Genomic DNA, 23,253 nt, shown 5'->3' with positions numbered 1-23,253 from the left:
GGGGGCTGGTCGTTCGGCGTCACAGCGACGTCCCACGTCAGGCGTTCAATAGAAGCAGAGGGGCGGAGATGAGCGGGGCGTAAACATCCCGCCCACCTCCTTCCTTCCGCATTGGCGGTGGAGGTAGGTAAGGAGATGTTCCTCGCTCATGCGGTGTCACACACAGCGATGTGTGCTGCCGCAGGAATGAGGAACAACATCGCTAATGAGAGGTGAACGATTTTTGGTTTTAGGAAGACCTCTCCGCGGCAAATGATTTTGGCCGCTTTTGCGATCGTTTCAGGTCGCACATAAGTGTCACACGCTGCAATCTCGTTAATGACGTCGGATGTGCGTCACGGCGTGACTCCGATGATAAAACATTAACGATATTGTAGCGTGTAAAGCCCCCTTAAGTCCAAGTGAAGCACATAAAAACCACAAATGACACATAAAAAACCCAATTTACAATAAGCACAAAGTGAGTCAATCCTGTAACTCATCCAGATTTTGCTGCCCCTAGAGGAAGACGTGTGCAGCATATGCCCATTTCTTAAATTGTACCTCCTCAATAAATTCTGGGTCTCTCATCAGTATGGTGCTCCTCACAGTATGAGGAAATCTTCTTTAAAGGAAATCTGTAACAAGGTTTTTGCTTCCCTGTCTGAGAGTAGAAGAGAACCTGATCCCAGTGATGTGTCACTTGCTGGACTGCTTGCTGCAATTTTGAAAAAAATCACTGCTTATCTTCTGCAGATTTACCAGTTTTCTGAATGCTGAACTCTATATAACCCCGCCCACACCACTGATTGGCAGCTTAATGTGTTCTCTGTGCATAAGCAGATCATTAGAGCAGTGTTATATGGAACTAATGAAGACCTACATGGCAGCGGGTTTACAAGTTCTCTAGTGATAAACTAACTGTTTTATTAGCAGGAAATTATCTACAGGAAACTACTAGGGATGATCGAGCGTGCTCGCCACTGCTTGATACTCATTCAAGCATCAGGTTGTCAGGTACGCTCATTAATTGATCGAGCATCGCAGGTGCACAAGCGCCATTTTCGAGTCCCTGCCCTGTATGTTTCGTGGCTGTTAGACAACTAATCGACGTGTGAGGATTGCCTGTGATACACGGTAATGCCATAGCCATGTTGACTACTGGCATTACTGTGATTGGCCGGCCGCATCTCGTCATCAGTCCTTATATAGGACCCAGTCATGTGATACTTGGCACACTCTCCTCTGGAAGCAGATCAGAGAGAGTTAATGTAGAATATAGGCAGTGTTTAATTGCTATTGCAGTAATTGTATACCACCACTACAGTATTAAAACAAAAGTCTTTTTCAGGGTTACATACTGTCCTTTCTCTAGTAGAACCGATGTTACCTGCATTCAGTGTAGGGATAGTTGGTGGAGAAGTAATAGTAAATAATAAATAAATATACATAAAAAATTATGTTGAGGCCCCTCTATATTTGTTAACAAGCCAAGGTAAAGCAGACAGCTGCTGACTGATATTATCAGGCTAGGAAGGCTCTCAGTTATTTGTCCCTTCCCAGCCTAAAAATGGCATCACGTTAGATACGACAATTCTGGCTCTTCACTCTGGCTCTTCGCCCTGGGCGGTGGCAATCAGGAAAATCGTACTTGGGGTTGATGTCAGCTGTGTAGCGTCAGCTTTTGTCAAGCCCTGGTGTTAGTAATGGAGAATCGTCTATCAGACACCCCTATTACTAACCCAGGGAACCAAAAAGAGCAAAAAAAAGCATACCAAAATATTTTATTTTAAAAAAAACAGTCCCCATCATTGCCCTGGGTCACCAATTTAGACAAAAAAAAAAACAAGCCATGCAGATCCAATGTAGTCCATCAAATCTGGCGTAGTCCACAAATGGAAACCTGAAAGCCATAAAATAATGAGATAAGAAAATAAGAACAAGAGACAGTCCCTCATTCACCATATTATACTGAAAAAATTAAACCCTGCAGCTCCGATGTAGTCAATGGAGTTTCCACGACATCCACCAAATCTGGGACAAGCAGTGATGATGTCAGTAATGTTATTGCTCATTACCACTCCTGCTGGATCAAACAAAGGTCAGCATGAGAAACGGAATGCTTCACGAGCGGTGACGTCAATAACTCAGTAATGTCAGTAATGTCAGAGGTCTCGCACTGCCCTTTGTGTGATCGGCGAGAGCAGTGATGAGCAGTAACGTTACTGATATCATCACACTCGTCACAGTTGCTGGGTATCACAGAGTGCAGACTGATTGGGAGTGACTTATGAAGCGTTGTTCTCAGATCAAGGCTCCATTGGTTGTGCTACAGAAGCGGTGGATATTGTGGGAATGCCAAAGACTACATCGTAGCTGGGAGGATTATTTTTTTAATAGTAAATTGGAGAATGAGGTGAAGTATCTTGTCTTTCTTTGTTTCTTTTTTATGTCTTTTAGGTTTCCGTTTGTGGACTACATCGGATTCGGTGAACGGGCTGGAGTCGGGGGGGGGGGGGTTTAAAATAAAGTATTTGTGTATTTTTTTTGTCTTACTGGATTAGTAATGGGGGTTGTCTGATGCACTAGAGCTTGATGCCAGACTCACACTACGCAGCTGACGTCAACCCCATAAACCATTACCCCATTTGCCAACTCACCAGGGCAATCAGGAAGAGCTGAGGCAAAGTGCCGAAATTGGTGCAGCTAATGTGATGTTCCACCTCTGGAGGCTGCTAGTTTTAGGCTGGGAAAGGCTTAATAACCATGGACCTTCCCAGCCTGATAACCTGATAATATCAGCCCTCAGCTGTCTGCTTTACCTTTGCTGGTTATTAAAAATAGGGGGCTTCCAACATGTTTTTTTTTCATTCATTCATTTATTTATTTAAACATAAGTTCCTTTCCAATTAACTCCAGAGGGTGCAATTTTATTATATGTTGGGGGTTGTGGGTTGCGCAATTATATGTTTGTCTATATGTCTCTCTGTCTATATATCAGTATGTCTATCTATCTATCTTATATCTATCATTATCTATTATCTATCTCTATAGCATGCATTGGTGTCCAAAAATGCTAAAAAAAAAAAAAAAGCAGGGGAAAAATGCATGCAAAGCCGCATAAAAACACTGCTAAAATTAGGCAAAACACATGTTTTTGCTGCTGTGTTTTTCCTCTCAAGAGATGCTGAAATAGTGCAGAAATTTCTGCATCCAAATATTCAACGTATGCACATACGCTAATACTCTGACAACATTGTTCCCAGCAGCGACCTGGGAGTCAGAGATGCATCCAGGCATCTTTCCCATTCTGGTCCCATTCCATATGAGCTCTGGTTCCATTCAGTTTAGCAATTTTCCTGTCCCCCACCCGCCAGCTCTTCTGTTAGGGTCTTCTGGAAAAATGCTTGAGTTTCCTATTGACTTCCATTATTCTTGTTACTTGAGTCAAGCCCATCCTAGCATCCAACTTGCTCTATTCCAGTACTGACTATTCGAGTATTTTAGTGCTCACACTTCAATAGAAACTACAGTTCATAGCCCAGTAATTTACATATCTCTGTAATCAGAGCCTTTGCCCCTACATCATGCTGCTCTCAGATGAGTTAGAAAACCTAGTGACAGATTCTCTTTAAATGAGAGACTGTGGCTCTGTATTAAGATAAGAAGTCATCCATAAAAAAGCAATAAAAATATCCACACTTTGTAAATGATGCTTCAGAAGCCAAGTCTTTATTTCGAAGTCTGAAGTAGCACACTGAAATCATATAGAACTGAAATATCACAGTCATAATTATGTAGAGAGATTGGCCTTGCCACCAACGGTGTGTAAATTATATCAATTCTAAAGTACGGTACAGGGGCACCACTTCCACTTGCTTTTTTCCCTTTCCAGAACCTAAAGAAAATATATGTCAAAATCATATCTCCATATTCAGTAAATATCACTTAAAGCTAAAACCAATCATTTATGTTCAGAGGCGCTATATCGATTTAGTGTAATGAATAATTTTGATCAATATTATTTTTTTCTTGTCTTTTCAATCATGGTTTCCACAATCATTGCCGTTTCTTCATAACTCTTCGTTTTATCATCAGTGATCTTCTCAATAGATTCCACCACTTCAACCTTTTCATAGCTCATAGAGCTCGGGAAGTCTCTTCCCCTAAAGGGTGTTAGAGGCTTGTCCATTTTTTCATCACTTCTGCTTGATCTACTTGTGTCTGAACTTGAACTTCCAGAACTCCCAGAACTCCCAGAACTTGCAGAATGTCTAGATCCATGGGGAGTATCATCTGGTCTAGTAACATCTGATGGTTTTTTGAGCTCATCTTTACCCTCAGGTTCTTTCCCGTTTTCCTTCTTTCCCTTCTCATCTGTATCTTTAGGAGTATCATCAATTTCTGGTTCATCTTCTTTTTTCGCTTCAGAACAAGCATCATCATCTTCACTCTCTGACGGCTCGGAAGGCTCAGGTAATTCAGGAATTGGTAGCACGATATCATCACCTGGTAGTATCTCAGGGATTATACTAACAGTTATCCTACCTCCAGCTTGTGGAGTTGCGGAACAGAAGAGAGGATCTATGTAACTGGATTCACCGGTTACAAGAACGTAACGACCCTTAGTGAAGAAATCTGCTGCAGGTTCTGGCTTCTTGTACCCTCTAATTCTGTCTCTTACTATATTACATAGTTTATCAAAAGCTTTACTTATCTGTGCTCCATCAGGAACATCCTCTGGAGAAAAGTCCTGTTCTAACATTTCAAAGTCTTTCTCAGTTAAATCGTACCCAGAATTATTATATTTTGCATCCGTTTGTCTTTTGTCTTGGCTTTCCTGTTTTCTCTCCACAACTTTATCCTCATTACTAATGTCACTTTTATCTGTTGGCAGTTCTTTTCTCCTTGAGGTCTTCCTTGGTACACCCTTCTGTCGTGGTTTTGCAGTAGCAATATCTTGTATAGCTAAAGTAATATCTGAAATAAGCAATGTGTACAATATTCACTTATTATTGAATGTTAAATTATAATATCTTACTATTAATTACTATTATACAGTGAAGGAAATAAGTATTTGATCCTTTGCTGATTTTGTAAGTTTGCCCACTGATGAAGACATGAACAGTCTATAATTTTAATGGAAGGTTAATTTTAACAGTGAGAGATAGAATGTCCAAAATAAAATCCAGAAAATCACATTGTATAAATTATAAAAATGTATTTGCATTTTGCAGAGAGAAATAAGTATTTGATCCCTCTAGCAAACAAAACTTAATACTTGGTGGCCAAAAACTTGTTGGCAAGAACAGCAGTCAGACTTTTTTGTAGTTGATGATGAGGTTTGCGCACATGTCAGGAGGAATTCTGTTCCACTTCTCTTTGTAGATCATCTCTAAATCATTAAGATTTTGAGGCTGTCGCTTGGCAACTCGGAACTTCAGCTCCCTCCATAAGTTTTCTATTGGATTAAGGTGTGGAGACTGGCTAGGCCACTCCATGACCTTAATGTGCTTCTTTTTGAGCCACTCCTTTGCTGCCTTGGCTGTATGTTTTATGTCATTGTCGTGCTGGAAGACCCAGCCACGACCCATTTTTAATGTCCTGAAGGAGGTTGTCACTCAGGAGTTTTTGGTGCATGGCTCCGTCCATGATGCAGTGAAGTAGTCCTGTGCCCTTAGCAGAGAAACACCCCCAGAACATAATGTTTCCACCTCCTTGCTTGACAGTGGGGACGGTGTTCTTTTGGTCATAGGCAGCATTTCTCTTCCTCCAAACACGGAGAGTTGAGTTAAGGCCAAAGAGCTCAATTATTGTCTTATCTGACCACAGCACCTTCTCCCAATCACTCTCAGAATCATCCAGGTGTTCATTGACAAACTTCAGACGGATCTGCACATGTGCTTCTTCAGCAGTGGGACTTTGTGGGTACTGCAGGATTTTAATCCATTATGGCGTAATGTGTTACCAATGGTTTTCTTGTTGACCCTGGTCCCAGCTGCCTTGAGCTCATTAACAAGTTCCCCCCATGTAGTTTTAGGCTGATCTCTCACCTTCCACATGATCCTGGATACCACACAAGGTGAGATTTTGCATGGTGTCCCAGATTGATGTTGATTGAGAGTCATTTTCTATTTCTTCCCTTTTTTTACTATTGCACCAACAGTTGTCTCCTTCTCACCCAGCATCTTACATATGGTTTTGTAGCCCATTCCAGCCTTGTGCAGGTGTATGATCTTGTCCTTTAGAAAGCTCGTTGGTCTTGCCCATGTTGTAGAGGTTAGACTGACTGATTAATAGAGTCTGTGGACAGGAGTCTTTTATGCAGGTGCCAATTTAAGTCAGCTGTCTTCAATGCAGGTAACGAGTAGATTAAATGTGTCTAAGTGTCTGTAGGAGCCAGAACTCTTAATGGTTGGTAGGAGATCAAATAATTATTTCTCTCTTCAAAATGTAACTAAATTTATATAATGTGATTTTCAGGATTTTATTTTTGATATTTTATCTCTGACTGTTAAAATTACCTACCCTTAAATTATAGACTGTTCAATGTATTTGTCAGTAGGCAAACTTACAAAATCAGCATGGGATCAAATAATTACTTACTTTACTGTATGTGAAAGCAGTACACAGAATGTTCTCCCTTATATTTTGCCTTATTGGAGTCCATAGTCTGATTTCCTCAAGAACACGCATATTTTCATTGAAAATCAATTAATGTTATATAGAGGTCGCCAAAATGCTGTTTTTTGTGTGTTCAGCTCAATAATTTTATAACTATAAGGTCAATATTTTTTTAACTATATGTTTATATAGATATAATTACTACGATTCTTCTAAATTATACCTGAGATTCGTAATCAAAACGGCTAATTGTGAATATTTATGAGATACTTTCTCTGTACAATACAGGATTTAGCAACTTTTTCTTGATCAAAGATCCTCAATGTTTTGTAGTTTCTGGGCCACTTAGAGATATAAAAAGACTAGTCATTAGGCTACCATAAATAGCATAAAAATCCAATAACCTGTTAACAACCTATAAAGAACATGGAAGGCTTTCTGTTCTCTAATTATGGTTTACATTTTTATTTTATGATGATCTTGCAGATTCTGTAAGTGCAACCACCTGATGAGCAAGAAGAGCAGATACATTAATAATTCTCCGCCAGCTGCCAAGATCAGCAATATCTCTGATGTTGGTTGTTTAGGACCTTACATTTCACAGTCACTGACACCCATAGTATCTAAAGGGTGCTTTACACGAGACGATCTATCGTGCGATAGATCGTCGGGGTCACGGTTTTTGTGACGCACATCCGGCATTGCTTGCGACGTCAGCCTGTGTGACACCTCCTAGTGACGCAGTATCGCTCACAAATCTTGAGTCGTGTACTCGTCGCTAGGTTTCATAAAATCGTTTATGAAACATGGCACCGATTGTTCATCGTTTCCGTGGCATCACACGTTGCTCCGTGTGACACCCCGGGAACAATGAACATCGCTTACCTGCATCCCGCGGAAGGATGTGGATGTGGAAGGAAGGAGGTGGGCGGAATGTTTACATCCCGCTCATCTCCGCCCCTCCGCTTCTATTGGCCGGCCGCCGCGTGACGTCGCTGTGACGCCGAACATCCCTCCCGCTTCAGGAAGTGGATGTTCGCCGCCCTCAGCGACGTCGCACGGGAGGTAAGTACATGTGACGGGGGGTTAACGAGTTTGTGCGCCACGGGCAATAAATTGCTCATGACGCACAAACGACGGGGGTGGGTACGATCGATCGTGAAATCGCACGATCGGTCGTCCCGTGTAAAGCAGGCTTAAGATGTTTGACTATAAAAGGGCTTCCTCTGTCACCTCATCTGCTCTGCAATTAACTGGGCACCAACAGATTACCATGGTTCTTAAGCCATATGTATGTGTAGGCCATGCTATAGATTTTATTTGGCGTAAGTGTAGGCCAACGATTTGATGCGAGTGATTAAATATTTCATAAGAAAAAGTCTACACCCCTCAAAAAAATTGAAAATAACCCTTATTTTCAATAAAACATTTTATTTTACCATATTTCACTATAATTATACATATTTAGTAGGTCAGGCATAAATGAATCCGAGGCATCCTATTTTATTATCCTGTAACAGCAGGAACTCCACCGCAAACAGCCAAATACATCAATATATGAGTAGACACCAGAGCACTCCCTAATGCCGCATGCAAAGGAGCAGGCAAAGTGTGTTTTGCTAAACAATATTACCTTTGCCTCTTGTGGGGGACATCTGAGAGGTTTTGTAACTTTGCATGAAAAGTGTGATTGGAGTTCCAACGATTGCAGAGTTGAGTCTATATGAGAAAAAAAAAAATCAAATAAAATTGTAAAAAGAGTGATTAGCAAGACGCAAAGATACTTCTCTCCCAGGTATAAGCCCATCACATTAAGTTGCTGATTAACCCTGTAATGCCTCATGACGGCCATAGCACATCATGAGCAGTTGTCAGTTCCCGTATCATGATGTGCTATGGCCGTCCTGGGTTTCAACTGCCACTTAGCTCAAAAGAGCACAGTCTCAGCTCCGTACCGGCAGCATTCTCTGACAGCTGAACGGCACAGGAAGAGATGAAGGGACCAAATACAGCGGTCCTTGATCTCCGATTGCTATGATTTCTTAGTGAATGTAACTATCCAATCACAGCAGGTATCCAATGCGGGAAGTGCTCAAACAGCAGCACAGATCCGATTCTCCTCATTCTGGAGTTCGTGATTGGAGCTGTACTGCTGCCGGAAAGTCTTAATAACAACTATTTTTTTTATCCCAGTGTCACCCCAGTCTCCCTGTCATTCCTCTCATCTCCTGTCATCTGTGATTTTTTTCAATATTTTTTTTCTATATTTTCTATTTTTTTTCAATGCAATTTTGTACTTCAGTCAATCCATCCATCACTATGTAGCTTAAGGTAGGTGTAGGGAGTTAGTTAAAGAGGGCGGTTAGTTCGGAAACATTTCACTAGGGCTAACTGTAGGGTATGGGAATTAGCATGAGGTACAGCCTTAGGGACTTTGTGTTATATATAAAAAATATACATAAAAATTATATATATATATATATATATATATATATATATATAAAAAAGTTTATTTAACTACCTACCTATCATCTATTTATATATACACTACAGTTCAAAAGTTTGGGGTCACCCAGACAATTTTGCCTTTTCCATGAAAAATCATACTGTTATCAAATGAGTTCCATAATGATTAGAAAATAAAGTCCAGACATTGAATAGGCTAGAAATAATGATTTTTACTTGAAATAATAATTTTCTCCTTCAAACTTTGCTTTCGACATAGAATGCTCCTTTGCAACAATTCCATCTTTGCAGACCTTTGGCATTCTAGCTGTTAATTTGCGGAGGTAATCTGGAGATATTTCACCCCATGCTTCCAGAAGCTGCTCCCACAAGTTGTATTGGCTTGATGGGCCCGTTTTGTGTACCATACGGTCAAGCTGCTCCCACAACAGCTCAATAGGGTTGAGATCTGGTGACTGGGCTGGCCACTCCATTACAGCTAGAATACCAGCTGCCTGCTTCTTCCCTAAATAGCTTGGAGATGTGCTTTGGGTCATTGTCCTGTTGTAGGATGAAACTGGCTCCAATCAAGTGCTATCCACAGGGTATGAAATGGCATTGCAAAATGGAGTGATAGCCTTCCTTATTCAAAATCCCTTTTACCTTGTACAAATCTCCCATTTTACCAGCACCAAAGCAACCCCAGACCACCACATTACCTCCACCATGCTTGCCAGATGGCGTCAGGCACTCTTCCAGCATCTTTTCAGTTGTTCTGCGTCTCACAAATGTTCTTCTGTGTGATCCAAACACCTCAAACTTTCATTCATCTGTCCATAACACTTTTTTTCCAATCTTCCTCTGTCCAATGTCTGTGTTCTTTTGCCCATATTAACCTTTTCCTTTTATTAGCCAGTCTCAGATATGGCTATTTCTTTGCCACTCTGGCCTGAAGGCTAGCATCCCGGAGTCGCCTCTTCACTGTAGACATTGACACTGGTGTTTTGCGGGTACTATTTAAAGAAGTTGCCAGTTGAGGACCTGTGAGGCGTCCATTTCTCAAACTAGAGACTGTAATGTACTTGTTGCTCAGTTGTGCAGCGTGGCCTCCCACTTCTCTTCAACTCTGGTTAGAGCCTGTTTGTGCTCTCCTCTGATGGAAGTAGTACACACCATTGTAGGAAATCTTCAGTGTCTTGGCAATTTCTCGCATGGAATATCCTTCATTTCTAAGAACAAGAATAGACTGTTGTGTTTCTCATGAAAGTTCTCTATTTCTGGCCATTTTGAGAGTTTAATGGACAAATGTAATGCTTCAGAATCTCAACTAGATCAAAGGAAGGTCAGTTTTATAGCTTCTCTAATCAGCAAAACTGTTTTCAGCTGTGCTAACATTCTTGCACAAGGATTATCAAGGGATTTCTAAACATCCATTAGCCTTCTAACACAGGTATCAAACACAATGTACCATTAGAACACTGGAATGGTGGTTGTTGGAGATAGTCCTCTATACACCTATGTAGATATTGCATTAAAAACCAGACGTTTGAAGCGAGAATAGTCATTTACCCCAATAACAATGTATAGAGCGTATTTCTGTTTAATTTAATGTTAGCTTCATTGAAAAAAAAATGTGCTTTCCTTTCAAAAATAAAAAATAAGGAAATATCTAAGTGACCCTAAACTTTTGAACTGTAGTGCAGCTATATATACTGTATATATATATATATATATATATATATATATATACACAGTATATTACAATAATGAGTACACCCCTCACATTTTTGTTAATATTTTATTATATCTCTACATGGAACAACACTGATGATATGACACTTTGATACAATGTAAAGTAGGCAGTGTACATTTTGCATAACAGTGTACATGTAGTTTGCCCTCTAAATAACTTAACACACAGCCATTAATGTCTAAGCTGCTGGCAACAAAATATGAGTACAGCTCTAAGTGAAAATCGCCAATGTGTCAATATTTTGTGTGGTTAGCATTATGTTCCATCACTGCCTTACGTCTCTTGAGCATTGAGTTCACTAGAGCTTCACTGGAGCCACTTGATCCTCTTCCACTACTCCATGATGACATCACGGAGCTGGTGGATGTTACAGACCTTGCGCTCCTCCACCTTCCATTTGAGGAGGCCCCACAGATGCTCAATAGGGTTTAGGTCTGGAGACATGCTTGGCCAGTCCAGCACCTTTACCTCAGTTTCTTTAGCAAGAAAGTGGTCATTTTGGAGGTGTTTTGGGGGTTATCATGTCGGAATACTGCCCTGAGACCCACTTTACAAAGAGAGAGGATCAAACTTTTCTTCACTATGTCACAGTACATGTTCGTATTCATGGTTCCCTCAATGATCTTTAGCTTCCCACAGCCGGCAGCACTCATGGAACCCCAAACTATGACACTTCCACCATCATGCTTAAAAGGGTTATCCGGCTTATTTTAATTTTTTTTTGTTATTTCACTATTGGGCTTTATTGGGGCAGGTAAGTAGATAGTAACTACCTACCTGCCCTGCTGTTAGCCCCTCTCTCACGGCTCATAGTGGTCATGTGACTGCTCCTGCCGTGATTTTACTGCTTCCTGTGATGATGCACACTCTCTTAGTATAGCTACACCACTTTGGGCTATGGTTAGGGTGAGATTGCTCCTTAGGAAGAGCTCAGTACGGGAGCCAGTCTGGAGCTGGGGTTAGTTAGTGAGTGGACACTTAGAACGATGTGCAGAAAGAAGGAGGACGTGGAGGGGAGAGGTCCTGAGGACTGGAGCCGGAGGAGCTCGTCCTAGGACAAGGAGGAAGATAAGAAAGAAAGGAAGAAGGGGTCTTAGAGTCACAGGAAGTGGGAGATTCACCGGTGTGGGGGGACTAGGCCGCAAAGGGGACTGGCCCCTAGACTAGTGGAGAACAACCAGGCTCAGCTAGCAAAACCGGAGGCTGAGGTATCTTCAGAAGTTGAAGCCACCACCACACGTGAATCCGCTGAAAAGGTGACCACAGAGGGCCAAGGGATCAGGCAGAATAGCCACCCAAAACAAGGTCCGCGGACACCGGCTCAGGGTACTGTGTGTGAGACGCAGAGCAGGAAGGCGAAGCCAGTGTATTAAGACGACCAGGAAAGGGATACAGAAAATGACACCAGTCTTGTACCTCCGAATTACCTGGGGATTGACTGGATCCCATCACCACAGGACTCAGCACTGCAAGGGCAGCATTTGACCGGCCGGCCATCATAATCTGGAACTGACAACTGTGAGTTACTGTGAGTAAAGAACCTATGACTGCATCCCGCTGTGTCCTGGAGTCATTGTCTGCTCCGCCAGCTCCACGTTATTCAAAGCATTCCACTGGCTAACAACTGCCTACGGCTGTCCTGGGGCCCAGCTCCCCATGTGGGGAGCTGTACCATCATTGCTGCCTCATAATCTTCCCTCAACTGTCCTATCTAAGCTGTGTCACCCATACCTGGTCGAATACCACAGGTGGCATCACGATTCATCATTTCCAACTTTAATTTAAAACAACACCACCAGCGTCACGGAGTCGGGCCCTTCCGCCGTGACCCCTCCCTAAAGATAGAAAAGTGGCATGGTTCCAAGTGTCCCCAATGGCCCTGATGGGCATGTCATTATTATGTTGGAATACTGTGGCCCAGTATCTGAAGGGAGGTGATCATGTGCTGCTTCAATATATTAGAGTACATTTTGGCATTCATGGTTACCTCAATAAACTGTAGCTCCGCACAGCTGGCAGCACTCAGCCCCAAACCACGACACTCCCACCACCATGCTTGACTGTAGGCAGGACACATTTGTCTTTGAACTCATCACCTGGTTGCCATCACACACACTTGACACCATCTGAACCAAATACGTTTATCTTGGTCTCATCAGACCATAGGACATGGTACCAGTAATCCATGTCCTAAAGGCCCTGTCACACACAGAGATAAATCTTTGGCAGATCTGTGGTTGCAGTGAAATCATGGGCATATTGTTCCATTTGTACACAGCCACAGACCTGGCACTGATTGTCCACATTTCACTGCAACCACAGCTCTGCCGCAGATTTATCTCTGTGTGTGACAGGACCTTTAGTCTGCTTGTCTTCAACAAACTGTTTATGGGCTTTCTTGTCCATTACCTTTAAAAGAAACTTCCTTCTGGGATGACAACCATACAGGTGAATTTGATGCAGTGTGCGGCATATGGTCTGAGCACTGACAGGTGGACCCCCACGACTTTAATCTCTGCAGCAATTTGGGCAGCATTCATACATCTATTTTGAAAAGACAACCTCTGAATATGACGCTGAGCATGTGCACTCAACTTCTTTGGTCGACCATGGAGGGGTCTGTTCTGAGAGAAAACTGTCTTGTTATACGACTGTATAGTCTTGGCCACCATTCTGAAGCTCAGTTTCAGGGTGATGTAAATCTTCTTATAGCCTAGGCCATCTTTATATAGAGCAATACATTTTTTTTTCAGATACTTAGACAATTCTTGAGGTGCCATGTTGAACTTGCAGTGACCAGTATGAACGAGTATGTAAGCAATAACACCAAATTTAACACACCTGCTCCGTATTAACACCTAAGACCTTGTAACACTAATGAGTCACATGACACTGAGAAAGGAAAGTAGCTGATTGGGCACAATTTAGACATTTAATCTTAGGGGTGTACTCACTTTTCTTGCCAGTAGTTTAGACATTAATAGCTGTGTGTTGAGTTACTTACAGGACACCAAATTTACACTATTATACAAGCTGTACACTGACTACTTTACATTGTATCAAAATATCATATCTTCATTATTGTCCCATGAAAAGATAGTAAAATATTGCCAAAAATGTGTACTCAATTTTTAAAAAAAATTGTTTAAAAGAACTGAGAGTCCTCAGTGGTTGATACCTTTTGATGGCTAACTGAAAAGATGGTAATAATTGCAAGCTTTCGAGACTACTCAGGTCTCTTCATCAGGCATGGTATAACTCAAAATCTGAAGAAAAGAACTGAGAGTCCTCAGTGGTTGATACCTTTTAATAGCTAACTGATTTTGTGATTTTCAAGCATATTTTGAACTCTTCCCATATGGGAGGCATATTTTTAAATGTTGCAAACATCAAACATTTTTATTAATACGGGAACGGGACGGGGTCCTTCTGTTTGCCCACCCAAACAAACCTAGCCTTGATGCTGACCCTAAGAAATGGGCAGCACCCCTTTTCCCCAGTCTAGGAACGGGCCCAGATTTGCTTTACGGCACAGGTACAGGGCTCCACACCTGTTTGTCTCTCAGGGGCCCCACGTCCAGGGGACCCCCGACCCGGAGGATCGCCACCGGTTGCATTGGTGACGGGGCCTCGGCCATCACTTTGCCGCAGGCCCATCCTCCAGTCTGCCTCTCCGGAGGTCGTGAAGCGGAACGGGTCGGTTAAGGGATTATTTACAAGCCCAATAGTTTTTGGGTGGCCTGCAAGTTCTCGGCCTTGTCTCTTTCAGAAGGGGGCAAAACAAAGTCAGTATGGTAGTAAGGGCAGTATGGTCCCAACAGGGACTTTTCAACTTGGCAGCCGGGATCCGCTGCCTTTAACTTTCCTCTTCATATTCCTCCTCCATGGTAACTTCAGAACTGTACAGTGGGGGAGGGGACTGGGGCCGCCTGGGAACACTGCGTCTCTCTCTCCTCTGGACGTCAAGGGCGAACCAGCCCCTCTCCCCACAATGGCGGGTGTAACTGACCAGTTCACCGGGTGCCAGGTCACGGTCCGGGTGACCCATGGGTAGGTGGGGGTCGACATCCCTCCTGGAGACAAAGATCTCGGCCTCCAGGCCAGGGTCGAAAATCAACCCCATCCACGGCGGAGATCAAACTGGCGTACCTGCCCCTCGTACCTCGGGCCCCGTACCTGGTAGGTGGCGGTGCAGAGGTTCTCCTTCTCCTTGATGGTCCGGGCCAGCACCTCCGCCTTCTGCCTCTCACGGGCCGCGATCTCCCGGCCCAACAGGTTTTGCTGATGCTCCCAGTATGGAGTGTCTCCTAGCTCCCTCTGCGCAGGGGTTGGGCCCAGCTGGAGTTCCACTGTGCCGGCTACGACTGGCACCTTCTGAGCTGCGGAACCCCGCTGTGTCGCGGCCTGCTGTGCTGCCTTGCAGCGGCAACCCTGCGACGCCTCAGCCGAGGCCTGGGATCTGGGAACGGCCAGCGCTGCCCGCCGGGCCTCCTTCTGGCAGGGATTCACCTCCATCTTGGCCAAGCGAACTGCCGTGACCTTGGGCAGCTGGGGCACGGTCACTTCCGGGACCGGCGGGATCACATCAGGAGCGGGCACCCTCCGGGAATCAAGCTTCCAGGGAAGCGGGATCGGTGCGGGCCAAACAAGCGGCCGTCCGCGGGCTGCTTCTCCAGGAGGGTCCTCACAGGCGGACGGAACAGAATCCGCTGCCAGTGTCGGGGCAGCGGACCGAGCGGGGAAGCAGCGGCAACCGGCACGGGCGGTGAAAGAAGCAACATGGAGGGCAGGGGTAGACCGGGTCCCTCAGCCGCAGCGGCCGGTCCCTCAGGGACATAGGGGTGTGGGTCGCTTACCCGCTCTACAAAATCTGCCTCCACTTCTCGCACCCGCACGGCTATCTCCTCCATCTCGGCCACCCATCGTTCCGTTAGGAACCGCACCTGGACTTGCAAGCGGCAACACATGAGGGTCATCCGGGATTCCACCCACGCCGCTGTTCCAGGCGCGGGCTCTGGGAATTCTGGCTTGCCTGACGGGGCGGACATGATGTACTGTCGGGGTCCAGGAACACAACGGGTGGCAGAGTCCTGGAGTCCCTGCCCTTTATCCCTTCGGTCATATGGGACAAAGTCTTCACCCGCCCCCCTTGGTCTTTTCGGAGCACTCTGTTTTCTTTCTGCGCCGCTCTGTTCTCAGGGGGCGGGACTTTACTTTTCGCGCCCTTTTGCTTGGAGAAGACGGCTTGGGCGGGAAACTTCACACCACAGGATGGTGACAAGATGGCGGATTCTGAAATTTTTCAGCGGGACGCCGCTGACGATAACTTCAAGGCGCACTTCCACAGGTAAGTGGAAGATGGGTTCAATCCTGTTCGTGACGCCAGAAGAGTCGATGTGTACCGCCCCGGGGCTCGGCCAGCTGCCGAGCCGCTCGGATCTGTGCTCGTCGGTGGGTGTCTCGAGCTCCTCACGGACCCGGGGATCACGTCGCTCTGAAAGGGGCTTGGCGCTACACGTAGGGACTTCGGTGGGGAGGTCCACGGCCGGAGCCGCGGTTGTTTGTACTGGATTTGAGTTCATGATGCCACCCACGGGTTGTGGTGAATGGATGGACACCACCGCTGCCGTTGACTATGCTCCCGGGGACGGTGTTGCGCAGCTTGGTGTTGACCCCTCCGTGGGTAAGGGGAATGATGGTCCCGAGGGCCCGAGGGAGGTGCTGAGGCGGGGGAATGGATGGTGCTGGCGTGTCGGTGCGGTGCGGCGCGGTGTGCGGCCCGAAGGCACTGTTGTACTCACTATTACAAACATGCTGGAGTCTCTGGTAAACCAAACAAGATGGTGAACGATGCCCGCAGCCGGCTGTGTTTTTCACCCTTCTCAGGTTGGTGGTTTCCGCCTTTCTCCTGCACCTCACTTGTGGAGAAATGATAACTCCTATGCCTGAGCAATGGTAGTCTGCTCCCCAGCCTGGTGTGTGCAGGGAGAGCCCTTTTTGCCCGCAGACGCTGGCCCGTCGGGTCTCTATGCCTGGGCGGTGGCTTTACCCTAATGGTTGGGCTGTTGTCTTCAGTCGGGTCTTAGGTGGGAAAGGGCCTAAAGTCCAGTCCTCAATCAGTTGATTTGACTCAGCCCAGTTGTTTCTGGGCCTCGTACTGGGTCTGAGTACCCCTCCTGGTGCTCCGGTTTCCAATCGGTTCCCCGGTTCGGTAATGGCGGGCCATCGCCCGTCCCCGGTCCCTACGGTTCCAGCGGCTGTAATCCCAGCTCCTGCAGGTGGCCACCACCGTCTGCCTCCTTGCCAGAGGTGACTGAGCTCCAACCCAGACACCTGTTGTAGACTATGACAGACCTGGACGCAGGTCTGCCCTTGAACTTCACTCCACTCCACTGTCAAGACTCATCTACTATTTTTTCCCGCTTCCGGGCCTGTGAACTCCTCGGTGGGCGGAGCCAACTGCCTGGCTCCGCCCCCCTGGTGTGAACGTCAAACCCGGAGGGAGGTGACAAGGGTTTTGTAGTTTGGCTGCTGTCACCTTATTAAGGGGGGGTGTTTGTGTAAGGCCTACCTGTGACAACTTGGCTAGTCCAGGGCGTCACAGAAGCATGGACCTTTATTCCAAGTGGCCCTATATAATGCTTTTGTATTGGACCAAAAAACTGGAAACCAAGGATCTTACCTTGAGTTCCAAAAAAAATAATAAAACATCTTTGGAGACCAAGGGAGGGTGGGGGAAGAATTTTCTAATGAGGCCAGCAGAATTGTCCCCAGTCAGCATTTTCCCTGAGAAGGGACACCAGCAACGAAAAAAAGCCGACCTCAAAGAGATGCAGGGTATGCTACAAAGATGGAGTCAGGATGGATACCATTTACCAGTGTCCTAAAAAACATGGCCTGTGCATTAGGGAATGATTTCCTTGCTACCACACATTCCTAGAATAACTGGATTTATTTTTTTGTTTTTACCCTTGCCACCTTCTGCCATTTTCGCTTTGTTAACTTTTTTTTGCATCTAATCAGCGCCGTCTTCTCTCTCTTCTGGAGCGATCAACCGGATGTGAGCGGCAGCCACAGCGCTTACTTCCTGTTGATTAGCGCATTTGTCCGGAGGTGAGGAGAGAGAAGCTGGTAGTGATTGGGTGTAGTGCTCATGTGACATCACAACCTCACATGAACCCCAGGAGTCCAAACCCAGACACCCCTGGAACGGCATCACCACTGGATGTGAGTATAGATTTTTTTATTTTAGATGAGGGAAACATTTGGAATGGGAAGGGCTTGTCTTAGGGTACCTTCACACTTTAGCGATGCAGCAGCGATCCGGCCAGCGATCTTACCTGGTCAGGATCGCTGCTGCATCGCTACATGGTCGCTGGTGAGCTGTCAAACAGGCAGATCTCACCAGCGACCAGTGACCAGCCCCCAGCCAGCAGCGACGTGCAAGCGACGCTGCGCTTGCACGGAGCCGGCGTCTGGAAGCTGCGGACATTGGTAACTAAGGTAAACATCGGGTATGGTTACCCGATGTTTACATTAGTTACCAGCGCACACCACTTAGCTTTGCTCTCCTAGCTACAGTACACATCGGGTTAATTAACCCGATGTGTAATGCAGCTACATGTGCAGAGAGCAGGGAGCCGCGCACACTGCTTAGCGCTGGCTCCTTGCTCTCCTAGCTACAGTACACATCGGGTTAATTAACCCGATGTGTAATGCAGCTACATGTGCAGAGAGCCGGAGCCGGCAGCACAGGCAGCGTGAGAGCTGCGGAGGCTGGTAACTAAGGTAAATATCGGGTAACCACCTTGGTTACCCGATGTTTATCTTGGTTACAGCTTACCACAGCTGCCAGATGCCGGCTCCTGCTCCCTGCTCGCTTCATTTCGTCGCTCTCTCGCTGTCACACACAGCGATCTGTGTGTCACAGCGGGAGAGCGCCTTTGAAGAAAACGAACCAGGGCTGTGTGTAACGAGCAGCGATCTCGCAGCAGGGGCCAGATCGCTGCTCAGTGTCACACACAGCGAGATCGCTAATGAGGTCACTGCTGCGTCACAAAAAACGTGACTCAGCAGCGATCTCGGCAGCGAGCTCGCTGTGTGTGAAGCACCCCTAAGTAGTGAACAACCCCTTTAAATTACCTAAATGAATGTGTTTTGTAATCTATACACTAATTACTTTATTATTGTCAGTGTGAATGCTGCTTATCTTGGTCAGGCAGTAGAGTAGTCCTGTCAGCTAGCAGTGCAGCCTGTTTTGTCATTATATATTCTAAAAAGATAAAATTAGAATGTTTTATAAAGTCATATGTGTATGTGGCGCTCCTGTGGCTTCAGTCGCCACAGAGTATTGCGCCCAAATTTGGGTGTAATGCTAAACCCGGATCCTGAGGAAGTCAGTCCTGTTTTCACCACTTACACACTCAAATACACACCAGGTTGCCCTGTTCCCACTGGGGACTGGGCTAGGTGGGGTAATAAAGGGGTTGCCTACAGAGTAGCATTTAGAGGCTGCCCTCATACATGGGCCCCAGTCCCAGTTAGGACCTGGGAGGGGGGAAGTGCAGCCAGCAGGGGGAGTCAGGAGCCAACACAACAGTTAGAGAGTTCTCCAGCAGAAGAGCAATGGAGCAGACGTGCCTCAAAGGTGCTCCGGTGGGAAGGAGGAAAAGTGCCCACAGTTGCTGTGGGGAGAGTGCATCTGCTCCCCTCGGAACCGGCACCACACAAGGTGACAGGACCCTAGGGAAGATCCTACTCCACGTTGGTTTTCCAGAATCTGCCTGGTCGGGGAAAGTTTCAAGCTTCCCTTGCCACAAAGTGCCCTAAAGCACAGTGCTAGAGAGGATCTGGGGCCTCGCTTCAAGCCGGATCCCATATCGGAACTGCGACACCTGCATATAGGGACAAGAGTACTATTCGTGAAAACCCGGGTCCCCTTGTAGCTTCAAGCCTGAGGATCCGCAGACAGGCGCTAAAAGGACGAAACCCACCGAACACTACACCGGACTCATCTCTAAAGGGATTCGGGTTCAACGGAGCCCATCATAGCAAGTGACCGGTATTACCTGGGTGAGCGGCACATCACAAAAGTGGGTAAACAACCTGGAACCGCAGCCATAGACTCTGTTTCCTCATTACCGGCACCGCTGATCAGCGCTTCGGCGCCCGCCATTACTACTCCCCTCGTCATCCTCCCCGGATCCCGCTCCACCTGTGGGGAGCAATACCATCCATAGCTGCTACCACCATCTGCCCCGGAGGATAGTGACACCAGTGGCGGCAGATTCCCTGTCCACATACTACAGGTGGCATCATGACATTCACCTCATTACTACCCCCAACATCTCTCCCCTGCGATCTTCTGTACGCCTTAGTGCAATAGAGCCGGCCTAGGCTGCCCATGACGACGAAATTCGACGAGTAGGTTAACAGCCTGCCCCATGGGGCGCTACTTGTACATTTACCTGTTGTCTTCATTCTCAATAATACGTTTATATCTTTCCAATTCATTTTCCAAGGATTGCTGGTATATTACCAGCTGACGGCAGTCATTTGTGTACTTCTCTAAATTCCTTTCGGCTTCTTCCATCCCTTTCCTAAGCACTTCTATCTGCTCGTTGTACAGCTGTATCTCATCGTCATAGCTTTCTTGGGTATTTTTAATGGCTTGTTCTAGCATGGAAGTCTATGAAAAAAAAGGAAACAATGTCTCGTCAGAGAATATTCACCTTGCTCATGCATTAAAGGGAGCCTGTCATCTGATATATGCTGCTCAAACCATGGGCAGCATGTATCAGGCACTGGCTGTATAATCACAGCCAGGTATGTTTCACTCTGAAATGCTGCGGTGTTTGAGAAATATATATATATATATATATATATATATATATATATATATATATTTATATATATATCGTATTTTTCAGATGAACAGGATTATAAGACACACCCCAAATTTAGAGAGAGAAAAATGGTACAAAGAAAGTTTTGGTGAACATGGGGTCCATCTTAAAATCCGGTTGTATGTTACTGGGTGGGTGGCAGCAGTGTAGATCGGGGTCGCAGGGAAGCAGGGGTGGTGGTGGAATAGGTGTGGCGAGAGTCTCAGCTATGTTGCAGGCACTGTGAGGCAGGAGCGATCCTCGGGGATTGTAGGTATCAAAATGTTGGTGGTGCGGGCTTCAAAGAAATAGCGCCCGGAGTTGATGCTTGCACAGATTAAGATCTTGGTTTAATGAAGAGCCGAGAACTCATCTGCAAAAATGCCACCTCCAGGTGGCATTTTCCTAAAGTCGCCTGCTGGAAGGTCAATGGGCGGCAGGAGACGCATGCGTAGATGAACTCTCGGCTTGCCGAGAGTTCAATCTGTGCAACCGCCAACTCCAGGCACCAATACTTTGAAGCCCGCACCGCCGACATATTCTTTAATCGTGGGAATGGCTCTTGCATCGCCGGGATACTCGCAGCATCACTCTACTCCTGCCACCCCCATCTGAGCCTGAACTAGTGCACTCCCCTGCCGCTGGTAACCAGATTATAAGACGCACCCCCCATTTTCATCCCACATTTTTGGGAGGAAGAGTGCGTCTTATAATCCGAAAAATACGGTACTTGTAATAGCTGCTGGGGACTGAACTGCACTGTGCACTAGTTGTACATGTGTTCCCGAGTGGCTTTTTCCTGCTTTCTGACAGTGACTGACAGGTCTCTGCTTACATGCATATATAAGCAAAGATCTGTTAATCACTGTAAGAAAGCAGGAAGAAGCCACCCAGGACACGCCTGTACTACTAGTCACCCACGTTGCTCGATTCCCAGCAGCTATGAAAAGTATGTTTTTCTCTGAATCTCTGCAGCATTTTAAAGGGAAACATACAGTACAGACCAAAAGTTTGGACACACCTTCTCATTCAAAGAGTTTTCTTTATTTTCTTGACTCTGAAAATTGTAGATTCACATTGAAGACATCAAAACTTTGAATTAACACATGTGGAATGAAATACTTAACAAAAAAGTGTGAAACAACTGAGAATATGTCTTATATTCTAGGTTCTTCAAAGTAGCCACCTTTTCCTTTGATTACTGCTTTGCACACTCTTGGCATTCTCTTGATGAGCTTCAAGAGGTAGTCACCGGAAATGGTCTTCCAACAGTCTTGAAGGAGTTCCCAGAGATGCTTAGCACTTGTTGGCCCTTTTGCCTTCACTCTGCGGTCCAGCTCACCCCATCAGTCTCCTTCTTAAGGGGGCTTTACACGCTGCGACATCGCTAATGCTGAGTCGTTGGGGTCACGGAATTGGTGACGCACATCCGGCCGCATTAGCGATGTTGCGTGTAACATTGATGAGCGATTTTGCATCGTTGCAAAAACGTGCAAAATCGCTCATTGGTGACATAGGGGTCCATTTTCAATTATCGTTACTGCAGCAGTAATGATGTAGTTCGTCGCTCCTGCGGCAGCACACATCGCTCCGTGTGATGCCGCAGGAACGAGGAAGCTCTCCTTACCTGCCTCCCGGCCGCTATGAGGAAGGAAGGAGGTGGGCTGGATGTTACGTCCCGCTCATCTCCGCCCCTCCGCTTCTATTGGGTGGCCGCTCAGTGATGTCGCTGTGACGCCGCACGGACTGCCCCCCTTAGAAAGGAGGCGGTTCGCCGGTCACAGCGACGTCGCCGGGCAGGTAAGTATGTGTGACGGGTCTGGGCGATGTTGTGCGGCACGGGCAGCGATTTGCCCGTGTCGCACAACAGATGGGGGCGGGTACCCACACTAGCGATATCGGGACCGATATCGCAGCGTGTAAAGTAGCCTTTAGTCAAATAGCCCTTACCCAGCCTGGAGGTGTGTTTGGGGTCATTGTCCTGTTGAAAAGTAAATGATGGTCCAACTAAACGCAAACCGGATGGAATAGCATGCCGCTGCAAGATGCTGTGGTAGCCATGCTGGTTCAGTATGCCTTCAATTTTGAATAAATCCCAAACATTGTCACAAGCAAAGCACGCTGCTTCACGGTGGGAACCAGGCATGTAGAGTTCATCTGTTCACCTTTTCTGCGTTGCAAAAAGACACGGTGGTTGGATCCAAAGATCTCAAAGTTGGACTCATCAGACCAAAGCACAGATTTCCACTGGTCTAATGTCCATTCCTTGTGTTCATTAGCTCAAACAAGTCTCTTCTGCTTGTTGCCTGTCCTTAGCAGCGGTTTCCTAGCAGCTATTTTACCATGAAGGCATGCTGCACAAAGTCTCCTCTTAACAGTTGTTCTAGAGATGTGTCTGCTGCTAGAACTCTGTGTGGCATTGACCTGGTCTCTAATCTGAGCTGCTGTTAACCTGCGATTTCTGAGGCTGGTGACTCGGATAAACTTATCCTCCGCAGCAGGAGTGACTCTTGGTCTTCGTTTCCTGGGGCGGTCCTCATGTGAGCCAGTTTCTTTGTAACGTTTGAT

The 23,253-nt window shown here is 46.1% G+C and overlaps 1 protein-coding gene across 1 annotated transcript in view; it reads right to left on the bottom strand.

The window, feature by feature from the left end:
* Positions 1-4,000: 4,000 nt before the first annotated feature.
* BFSP1 (beaded filament structural protein 1) overlaps positions 4,001-23,253 on the bottom strand; it is a 98,346-nt gene continuing 79,093 nt past the window's right edge. The window contains exons 6-8 of the mRNA XM_075339276.1: positions 20,269-20,489; positions 8,237-8,322; positions 4,001-4,959 (exon numbers count right to left, since the gene is read on the bottom strand). Coding sequence (XP_075195391.1) covers positions 4,001-4,959; positions 8,237-8,322; positions 20,269-20,489 — 1,266 coding nt within the window. The remainder of the gene's footprint in view (positions 4,960-8,236; positions 8,323-20,268; positions 20,490-23,253) is intronic.

This window comes from Anomaloglossus baeobatrachus, chromosome 3 (assembly GCF_048569485.1).
Source record: "Anomaloglossus baeobatrachus isolate aAnoBae1 chromosome 3, aAnoBae1.hap1, whole genome shotgun sequence".
NCBI lineage: Eukaryota > Metazoa > Chordata > Amphibia > Anura > Aromobatidae > Anomaloglossus > Anomaloglossus baeobatrachus.
Note: the sequence above shows the minus strand (reverse complement) of the source record. Positions and strands in the feature narration are given on the sequence as shown.